General features: G+C 39.6%; 1 protein-coding gene across 1 annotated transcript; it reads right to left on the bottom strand.

Moving 5' to 3' along the window:
- Positions 1-8,535: 8,535 nt before the first annotated feature.
- LOC145390252 (zinc finger BED domain-containing protein 5-like) lies at positions 8,536-10,252 on the bottom strand. Its single transcript, XM_080265238.1, has 2 exons — positions 9,385-10,252; positions 8,536-8,546 (listed from the first exon to the last, which is right to left on the bottom strand). Exons 1-2 carry the CDS (start codon positions 10,250-10,252, stop codon positions 8,536-8,538), a joined length of 879 nt encoding a protein of 292 aa, XP_080121364.1.
- Positions 10,253-11,468: the final 1,216 nt, after the last annotated feature.

The following is an 11,468-nucleotide window of genomic DNA, read 5'->3' as shown; positions in this document are numbered from 1 at the left end:
CCAACACTACAGTTACACTTACAAGCACTTCTCACCCTACATACAGTCTCTACTAGACAGCCTAAGCCACTTGGTAGAGATACATTGGCTGTATCATCCCCACTTCTGTAGCGATAGGCCGGTCCTGCAGTGGACACACAAACGGCTTATGAGATGAGATGATATATATATATATATATATATATATATATATATATATATACACACACACACACACAATTCACTTCAGAAATGGCAAATTTGTGCTAATAAACACCTCAGTGCAATTACATACAAGTGTGTGTGTGTGTGTGTGTGTGTGTATATATATATATATATATATATATATATAATGTACCGGTACATAAAAAAAAAAATAAATAAATAAAAAAAAATGCATACTGGCCAAACTACCTTAATGTCATCAACCCTCACCCTACTGTCCCAAATCCCTCCAGCTGACTGTATCAAAACTGATGGAAAAACTTGTCCTTAGTGGACTAAAACCTTTCATAGCCTTCTGCCACTCAACACTGATTCAGACAGTATCACGCAACCAACAAAGCAGTATTAACATATGGGATATGTAATAAATGCATATATTCAACATTTTCAACCAGAAACATAAATATTTTGTCTTAAATCTTTCTCGTTCTCCAATTCCCCCAACACGAGCTGCACCAAAAAACTAAAAGTCACTGTCAGATTTACACAGGTCATCTTCATCTATACTCTCCAGCTCATCACTGCTTGTAGCGGAGCTAATTTCCTCATCTCCAGAAAAAATAGCAGTGTCATGTGCACATCCTACACTGCCTGCCATGGCCACAGTAGGATCACTGTCATAATTATTAGTTGGATCATTGGCTCCTACAAACTGACGATCCGCAGGCAGAGAAGTAGACCCCTCAGTGCCAAATTCAGCTCTGTGCTTCTTGGCTGCAGCTCTGGTGGCAGTATTTTTCAAGTACGTGCACAATGCTGTTATTGCTTGTTTTCTGTCAATATCCAGGATTTTAATAGCAATCAGCACCACAATGTTCATAATCGATGGCATCCTTTGGCACACTGCAATGTTTTTGGTGCCTGACCTTCCTAAGGCACTAATATATTGCCACACAGCATCGTCCGCTAAGCACTGCATTGTGGCCCGAACAACATCAACTGGGGTCATGTTAGCCTTCTTGCCTGGTTTCAGGACCAACTGCAGGAGGGTCTTTAATAAAGCATTTCTGTTTTTCTTGTAGTCTGTGTGTGTCTCTGCAAACAGCTGCTCCCACTTGATGAGCTGTAGGCAAATAAAATCACATTAGTATGCACTTTTATACCAGTAAATCTTTTTCATCACCCAGCTCGAACAAACCTCAGCTCTAAGATAGAATAATGGTGGATTGAGCCTGTATAGGTTTCTATACGAGGGGTGGTTGGAATTTACTGATCACTTGATACGACTCAAGGGCATGTGAGGCTGGTCACCCTTGCCTTAAATGTCAGGACTGATTAGCTTAGCCACAGTCTCGTACACTCCTCATAGGACAAATGAAGATTAGCTGATACATATAGATGGAAATTTAAAAAACTAATGGTCAGACAGTAGAAAGGATATCAAGCATGGCATGTGAACAGAGGAGGTGAAAGCACAGTAACAGAATTGAACAGAGTAACAAGAGGGTATTGACTTAAAGTGATTATATTAATAAATTATGTATTTCAAGACATGCCACTATACAGACAAGACAAATAACTTTTCCCCAATAATACCATACGACTGTTGATTGTACAGTATCACATGTTCTGTACCTCCCTGGCATGGGCCTCCATCCTATCTAACATCCACTACAACACCTTGCAGACCATACCGAACAACACTCTACACATCATCACTGGCTGCACCAGTACCACTCCCACAGCTTACTTACACTCTGAACCTAAAAGTCCTCCCTGTTCGAGAATATCTTGACATGAGAGGCATGCAATTCTACTCGGCAACTTGTGCTAACAGACAACACTCCCGTTATCATATGTGAGGCATATACCACAACTAGGTACATAAATCAATCACCACCCACATATTACACGGCCCTCTTCAACAACATGCCACCTCCACACATTCCAATGCAATCCAAATGCAAATAATTACTGACTGCGAGCAAGGAAGGGGACACAGCAATATTACACAGGACAATGATAAGCATCTATGTGAAGTGCTGGGAAAGAATTATTGAGACAGGAGCTACTAAGAGGGCATGCATGCACAGATAGCAATAAAGCAATGCCTTCCCTTTCCCAGTGCTGTACAGGCAAAATCACTCTAGTGCACTTGTGTCAACACAAGCCTAACTCGGGTAACACCACCACCACCATAACCACTACTGATGCTTGTAGGTAGCCAAAATACTGTACATGATACTTAGTACCAATAATCTCCAGGTAGTATGACTGCCACTGTTCCATCACTTGTACTTTTGATGAAATGTTGCATGTTCTCTCTGGATGCTCTGTAATCATGAATGCATCTGCTTAAATGTGTCGTCATTTTATTTATTTATTTATTTTTTTCATTAACATATGACATCAAGGTTTACAGAGGCTGCACATGTAAAACATTTGCAAGAGACTAACCAAGAACCAGATGGAAAGACAAGCTGAAAGAGCATGTGGGAAGAGGTTGCTGCTGAGTGGGGACATGAATGTTTGGAAGTCTTCATGGGTATCTCATACACAATATGACACAAGGCCAAAAACAGCTAGACAAATATAGGTAGATATATGAATACAAAATGAAAGGAACTGCAGTAATGTAAGTACAATTGTGCAGACATATTGTCAGAAAGTCAATAAAATAAATAAAGTAGCTGTCTCTTGGAAAGAATGTTACCACAAGATGAATATGGTACCCTTATAAGGCAAATTGAAATAACAAAAACTTTGTTCAACAGAGCTACAGGACAAAATACTATGTAATTTACTTACTTCTTCTAGTGTTTTAGCTTTGAAGCCAAGTGAAATCAGCACATCGAAAGGGTTATCAATATAAGCTGAATCTGAGTCTTCAGAAGCTGGAGACAGCCGTTTACTGCCATCTACCTTTTCTTCCACTCTCTGCAGCTGCTCCTTTATGTCTCTGAGTATAAGCGGAATGTCCTGCAAAATATAATTCAGAAGTAAAAAGCAGGCTTACAGCAATTAAATATACCGGTAGCTAAAACAAGGCAGAGATGAAATCTTATGTATACGGTGAATACAGTACTTTTACTACAAAAAAGACCCCCCCCCACACACACACACACTCAGGTCACACTTCCTTTAGAAAGATTCCCCAAATCTCAGACTTACCCTACCTACCCACATGACCTTCTCTAATCACAGATACATTTCTGTGTTGAATATCATTATTAATTATGGCTAAGCTGTGTGGCAAAAAGTCATTAATAAAGCGAGGTGCCGTGGAAGAAAATTAACTCACAGAAATAATGCACTGTTCTTAATGGACACAGACATGGTCTTTGTGACTCTTATCTTTCAGAGTCATGTTAACAGCAGGAAGATCATTTGGTTTATGTGTTGCTATGATGGCCTGCTTGTCAGAAGCATGTGTAGGACATCTAGCAGTTGACCTTGCAGTAGCCTGACCTGTAAACATATCAGTAATAAGTGTCATCATATATATATATATATATATATATATATATATATATATACACACACACACACATAGATATAGATAGATCATTCAATCCTATGTTGCCCCATGAGGAAGGTAAAAACCTGGGGCTAGGTAAGTTGGCCCTGACATTTAAGATGAAAGTGATCAGCCTCACTCATCCCTGAGTGGCATAATGTGAACAATAAACCCCAACCACCCTCTGGATATAAACCTACACAAGCTCAATTCGACTGCAGTACCTCAATTACCCAACAACCCACCAAGTGCCATAATTTGGTTATATGGTTAACACCCAGAGTAGTAAATGCTTTCCTGGTGTACAGGCAACCATTTGGCTTGTCACTCAGTGTAGAATCACCCATAGGCAGAAGGAAGAGGAAAGACTGAAGGAAAGACGAGGGAGTGTAAAGTCACCCGTAGGCAGAAGGAAGAAGAATGAATGAAGGTAAGAAAGACAAGAGGGAGTGTAAAGTCACTCATAGGCAGAAGAAAGAGGAATGAATGAAGGAAATAAAGACAGAAGAGGAAGGAAGGAAGACAGAATTGGGTAGACACCCAACGCAGCACCACATTGAGTGAATGGATGGTGAGCGCCCCCAACCTACCATACATATATATATATATATATATATATATATATATATATATATATAAAATTCTGTGGGCATATACAGTATAAGTGTAAGGTATTGTATCCCACTTTCTAGAGGTGACATCTCAAGTGGGAAAAAAAAATTCTAGCATGTAATAGTTAGCCTATGTATCTCTTACTATTTGTAGATAATGTAATAAGCGGAAGAGGAAGGGGAAAAAAACTAGCTATGCAGTTTTCATGTATGGTACTCTTATAAGAATATGACAAAGTGAACTGCAGCATCCGTGGAGGATGCTGGATATTTTTATGAGTGTAAGAGATGCCATTATCAATTGTAAAGCCTATTTAAAATTTTTATGGGTGTAAGATATTATGTCATTATCAATCCTAAAGCCCATCTTTAAAGAAATTTAAGGAAGTAGAAGTTTAGAAGCTATTATTGCAGCATCAAGTTAAAAGTGAGCATCTGCTATTCATCTGGGAACTTCTTGTGGAGCAAGTTGTCACAATAACCCGAAGAAAGCAAAAAGAACCTTAACATTACCATTTTGTGGGGAGATGGTTGAACTCAAGTTGCCTCCAACAGCTCCCATCTCATCTGCTTGTGCTGGCAGTGCCTCCCCAACTGTATCTCTGGCCTGCGCACCTGGAAGCACAAACTCTTATTGTTTTACACCCGACACACAAACACACACACACAAATACATACGCACACACAGACTGTCCTTGACTAACAACCTATACATCTTATGGCCACATGCACTTACAATCTCCAAAAAATTTCTACACTGTAAAGACACAGAATTAATAACCTGATTTTTAAAAGTTTAATCTAATGATATTTTCAGCTTAGTGATGAACTTAGCATAAATTTTCACACAAGCAGAGAAGTTATTAGCCCTAACATGGTTAAAAATCCAATGTTCGGTTGGAGGTTGTATTGTATTTAGGAGTTACTACCAGTTTGAATTACAACATGCCTGTTGGAACGTAACTTGGTCATAAGTCGAGGACTATCAGTATGTTTGTATATACATATATACACACACATACATATATAAACACACACACACACACATATATATATATATATATATATATATATATATATATATATATATATATATATAGTAATCACTCTAATATCCGGATGCCCAATATCCGAACATCCCCACTATCCGGACATAAGAATGTTTCATACTGTACTTTTTTCCATACTATACTTACCTCATTTCACTCTTTAATGTCCTTTATTGGTGTGAATAGGGTGTTAGGAGCTATACATGTGCAGTAGGAAGGTGTTTTTCTGAGTTAGGCTAGGTTAGGGTCCATAAGTACCAGTCCAGGAGCCAGTCACCAGAATGTTAATTATTGTATGAACCTACTTCTAAACCCTCATTTTATGTTTCTTTTGCAATTATTTCAGTCATTTATGTGCCTTATTGGTGTGATTTGGGTCTTAAATAGGTGCTATGCATGTCCAGAGGGAGTTGTATAGGTGTTTCTCTGAGTTAGGGTCCATAAGTACAAGTCCATAAGCTGGGGCCCAATATCCGGACAGAACCAATATCCGGACCTACCTATGGCTCTATTACGTCGGATATTGGAGTGATTACTGTATATATATATATATATATATATATATATATATATATATATATATTATCAGGACAGACTCCAGCATTACCGAACCATTATTCACCAGTAAGACCAGCAAGAGTGCTACATTATTACACATTTCAGGTGCTGCAAGTTTCACATATTAAATTATGAAGTGACCCCCCCCACCCTTAAAAAAAAATATATATATATATATTACCACTCTGGAGGGAGATGGCTGAACTCACGCTGACTCCAACAGCTCCCATCTCATCTGCTTGTGCTGGCAGTGTCTCACCAACTGCATCTGTGGCTTGCATGGCTAGAATAAAACGAAAAGAAATACTTTACACCTCTGACAAACACTGATGAAATATCGTAATGTCAAAATGGAGTCCAACATTACTCTTAGTTACTAGTTGAAGTGTTACCATCATTGTAACTGCCTGATGAATCATTTGGTATGCATTTGAGTGTGTAACCAAAAAACAAAAATACAGTCAAACTGTTAGTTAAACCAGTAGGTAAAATTTAGGCATTCACCATCTGAGGAAGTGATGCAGCTAGTCTACCGTAGGTGTTGGTGACAGGTGTGGGAGTATTTATCATTTTAGGGGAAACACCTGTACTGTATATGATTTGAACGTGTGACCAAATAACAAAAACACAGTCAAACTGTTAATTAAATCAGTACGTAAAATTTAGGTAATCACCATCTGGGGATGTGATGCAGCTAGTCTGGGTGTTCGTGACTGGAGTGGGAGTATTTATCATTTTTGGGGAAATAGCTGTATTTGATGGAGTAGTTCCAGATTTAATATACTTTCCTGTAGATCCTGTTGCTGATTTTAATATAGAGCTGGCCCTCACACATGCCTTCTGATCCTTGATATGTTGGGCTGCCTTTTTGCTCAAAGCTGCCAAGCGCTCCATTTCAGTGTCGGTACTTTGAGTACCAAGTTTTTCAGCTATGAAGGCATCTGCTTCTTTTATACTCTTGAAGAAGCCTTTGAGAACCCCTGAAAGAGGTAACCAGTTCTTATGATCTGGTTCTGAACAATGTTGTATCAATCTGTGGATTGATTTTTCATCTGCAGAACCTCTTCTAGGCCAAAAACAACAGGTAGACTTCACATTCCTGCTGCTATTTCCATATTCTGCTGGCTTCTTGACTGCCTTTACCCATGAAGCCGGGACAGTCATCAGGCTACCAGGGCGTTCACTAGTGAAGTCAAAAACAGCCCATCGTTTCTGCATGTAAGATCAGGAAGAATTAAAGTATCCTGTAATAACTCCAGAACCTGACACTGAATGGATATAATATCCAGAAAGAACTTCATGAAAAAATATGTATGTGTACCCTAAAGAATTTCAAAACATTCACCCATGTTTAAATAAGCCAAGCTACAATGATACTCACCTGTGCCTTATCAGACTGCCCTACAGAGAAGCGACAACGAGTAGAGGAATTTACGGCACACATCTTTTTGGAGGAAGGCTCGACATCTGATGCCGAGGAGTCCTCTCCATTTTGTGACATGATGGTTAGCTGTCAACAAAAGCACAAAAACATGAAAAATCTTTAAAATATATGTGTTTTAGACAAATACAGTATATCAAATTACTTGTAGGTGAACTGGTTATGGTCAGTGCCTAATATTAATGCTGTTTATTGGTCTCTGTCTCTACTGCATATAAGGTGTAAGCTACAGTACAGTACTCACACTGGGCCTTCCTTGCCTGATCACACCACTTTTGCGCAGCTGATCCCATACTTCCATACACATCATGAAGTATAACACACTTTTTTTGAATTTATATGTAAGTTTCTCTTTTTCTTAGTTGCCATGCCTTGTTATAGAGTTTAAACAGTTCCCTCATTACACATCTGCCACTCTCAACTTCTCATTGTCTCTCATACCAGTAATACATCATTCAATAATCTCATCACTATCTTAAATATCCTGTATATTCATCTTTTTTTTTCTCTCATCTGTTCATATGTCTTCATTAAGGCTTAACAATTATGGTACCTAGTATCATACAAAGTAGTTTCTAGGTCATGAAGCATTGACATCAGTATGGATATATTTTCATTGTCTGGCATATCCATCCCCTCTAGCTTCCACAAGTCAATTTTCATTCCCCTTCTAAATTTCCTGATGTTAGTTGCAGCCACTGTGACATACTGGTATTTGTCTGAATGCACACGGTAACAACCACTCTCTCTGGAATCAATAGGTTTGGTATAGAATGGGCCAGTCTCAAGGAACTCAATGCACAGCACTCTCTCACCTCTGACATTAGTCCAGTGATTCCCAACCTTTACACCTTGGAGGAACCCCTGTAATAATTTTTCCTATTCCACGGAACCCCTATATATGGTATACTAATATACGGGTGTCTTCTTAAGCGCAGTAACCCCTGTTCACCTAACAGAGAATAGGTACGGGACGTAAATCGAGAAGTTGTGACCTCATAATCCGGCAGAAGCTGGAGGGAATCCTACCCTCCTGTATGTGTACGTGGTGTTACGGGAGCGGAAGGCCAACAGCCATGCCACCCCGTGTGTGTGTATTGTGTGCTTCCTATGAAAGACCAGAAATGGTCTACGCCAAACCCTGCATGAAGGGTAAAACAAGCGAGGTATATATATAAAAAGTTTTTTTTTTTTAAGAAAAATTCTTGAGCAACATCATGTGAAATCTGCAATTACATCACAAGAGAGTTCACACTAATACGTCAATAATGTTAAAACTTACTTACCTTCAGTGTGACACTTGGGCTTGTTTCTCTTTGCTTATCTGTGAAATTCTTGGCCGAATTTTTGATAGACACACGCGCAGTTCTTCCTCGACAGACAGAAGACGATTTCTTGATTTGCTTTTAATGACGGTCAGGCATGAGAAAGCTTGTTCACAGAGGTAAGAAGTTGAAAACTGGAGTAAAACATCCAATGCTTTCCCTGAGATGACAGGGTACTCCTGCTTTGCTGAAATCCAAAACTTGTCAAGTGATACTTCATTAAATTTCATTTTCAAAGTTCGATCGCATTGTAGTTCACTCAGTTCTTCCTCTTCTTGCAGACCAAGTACGTTTTCTGTACTTGGTGAGAACTCAGTGAAGGGGTTTCTCACCCAGTCATACGTATCTGATGACAAGGAGGGGAAGTATTTATGAAGCTTTTCTGACAGTGATTCCAAATGACTTGTAATTAATGGAATGACATTTTCATATTCAGTCTGAGTTTGGACTTGAAGTAGGAGTGGAAACATTTCGATGTTTCCTCTTGAAAGGTGCTTTTTCCAAACAGCGAGTTTATTCTTAAATGCAAGAAGCTTGTCTGTTGAAGTCAGAATGTTTTCCTTCACACCCTGCATGCTGGTGTTCAAGTTATTTAAATGCTGATAAATATCTGCTAAATATGCTAGTTTCATTTGCCAGTTTGTAGATTCAAGACATTCACAGAAACTGGCTTTATTATTCTCTTTGAAGAAAAGCAGCAGTTCCTGTCTTAGCTCGAATACCCTTGTCAAAACTTTACCTCTTGAAAGCCATCGAGACTCAGTGTGCAGGAGAAGTGTCACGTGATCTTTTTGCATGTTTTCACACAACCTTGCAAACATGCGAGACTTCAGAGGGCGCTGCTTTATGAAGTTGACCATGTTCACAGTTGTATCAAGGACTTGTTTTAAATCATCCCCAATAGTTTTTGAAACCAGAACTTCTCGGTGGAGAAAGCAGTGAGTTGTTATGACTTCAGGGTTTTTTTCTTTCACGCGTGATACAAAGCCTTGTACTGAGCCAACCATACCATCAGTGCAGATCCCAACGCATCGGTTCCATGACAAACCACAAGATTCCAGGTAAGAAGACAAGATGTTGAAAATGTCGTGGCCTTTGGTAGTTTCTGGCAGTTCTTTACAGCAAAAATAATTTTCCATTATTTCACCTTCATTTTCAAATCGCACAAATGCCAGCAGCTGAGCTTTACCAGTTATATCAGTTGTCTCATCTACTTGGAGAGCAAAGTTGTTATTTTGCAGTATTTCAGACAAAATACCAGAAATATTGTTGGACAGGTCATCCACACGCCTACTGGTTGTATTATCAGAAACAGGAACCTTGCTTATTTCACTTTCAGCTTCTTCACCTAGCATTGTTTTCACAATTATTTTGCAAGCAGGCATTATTAGGCTTTCTGCAAAAGTGTGACTTTTCATTTTCTTGGCAACTAGCTCAGCCACTAAATAGCTTGCTTCTTGTGCCTTATCACTGATGGTTACCTTCTTTTCAAAAACTTTTCTTTGTTTCTGCTGTGAATCCAAGAGCCTTCGAAAATAATCCACAGTTTTATTTGACAAGTGGCTGTGATTAGTAGTGAAGTGTCGCTTTAACTTGGCTGGGGCCATAGCTGTGTTAGCGAGCTTTTTCCCACAAACAATGCACAAAGGAAGTGGACAGTTTTCTTCTCCAGTCCATGTAAAGCCAATGGCCAGATAACTGTCATTGTAAAGGCGACTTTTTTTAACATGACTCACTTTTCCTTTACTCGTACTTGGCTGTGGTATTTGTGATTCTTCGTCACTGTCCTCCTCTCCACTGACATGCTTTCTTTTCAAATATTTCAACATGCTTCAGTCTTTAAAATCCGTGTCAAACTAATCTTAAGTGGTGAGCTTAATTAACACAACGTTTCACTCGGTTGCGCTGCTCAAAACTGACTGAAGGAAGATGTGTGAACGGCTGGACTGGGGCTCGTGACACGTATAGTACTCGTACGGGTTGAGTCTCCCTCCTACCCAACCCCCGTGTCGCCAAACTTGCGGGGTAGGAATGAAGGGTGTATCCCGCACCAGCAATGACGCTATCTTTTTTTTTTTTCTTAGTTGTACGCATATTATTTGCTCTCATGACTATATACATGGTACCACCTGACACGTACGAGTATGTTGGTGTCTTGAAAGTGTTTGTAACGTGTTGTTGAGTAGGAATTATGAATTAAGATCACAGTCATTTTGTAATAGCACATCAATATTTTACGGGTTTCTCGCGGAACCCCTGGTGATGGTAGGCGGAACCCCAGGGTTCCGCGGAACCCCGGTTGGGAATCACTGCATTAGTCACTTGGTAACACTGGCCTGTTTCAATATTTATGTAGATGTTGTTGGGAGGCTGGGAGTAGATATATGATGGTTTGACATGATCATCTACTTCAGACTCTGCAGCCTGCTTTCGCTGGATTCCCTTGACCAGTGAGAGGATAGGTTGATGACTTGACTTCACCATCTTCTTCAGTTCTCCTAGTTTACTTTCAAAAGAATAAGTGCTGACACTGTCCACACTACCATGCACACTGGCAACTGCTGGGAAGTGAAGCTGTGCATGGACATTATAGACCATGAATGAATTTCCATAAAGTTCTTGGCAGCCATCAACAAATAACTTCATTAACAAATGGCAAAACTCACTGTATGGTCGGGCAGTCCTTTCATCTAAGGAGGGCACTTGCACAATTGTAAGTGACAAGATGCTGGTAGTGCCGGTCTGTAGCCATTAACCCCTTAAATACAATCTTGCCGGTATACAGTTGCAGCTGTCGCACCTCAGTTGCCTTGAAGTAAGCAA

This window comes from Coenobita brevimanus, unplaced genomic scaffold (assembly GCF_032717465.1).
Source record: "Coenobita brevimanus isolate Jiangsu-jjx unplaced genomic scaffold, ASM3271746v2 jjx.HiC_scaffold_3718, whole genome shotgun sequence".
NCBI classification, from domain to species: domain Eukaryota; kingdom Metazoa; phylum Arthropoda; class Malacostraca; order Decapoda; family Coenobitidae; genus Coenobita; species Coenobita brevimanus.
The sequence above is the reverse complement of the archived record's forward strand: the minus strand, read 5'-3'. Positions and strand labels throughout refer to the sequence as shown.

Excerpts from the sequence above, each read along its gene's own strand:
- LOC145390252 (XM_080265238.1), bottom strand. The coding sequence starts at position 10,252 with ATGGCCCCAGCCAAGTTAAAGCGACACTTCACTACTAATCACAGCCAC.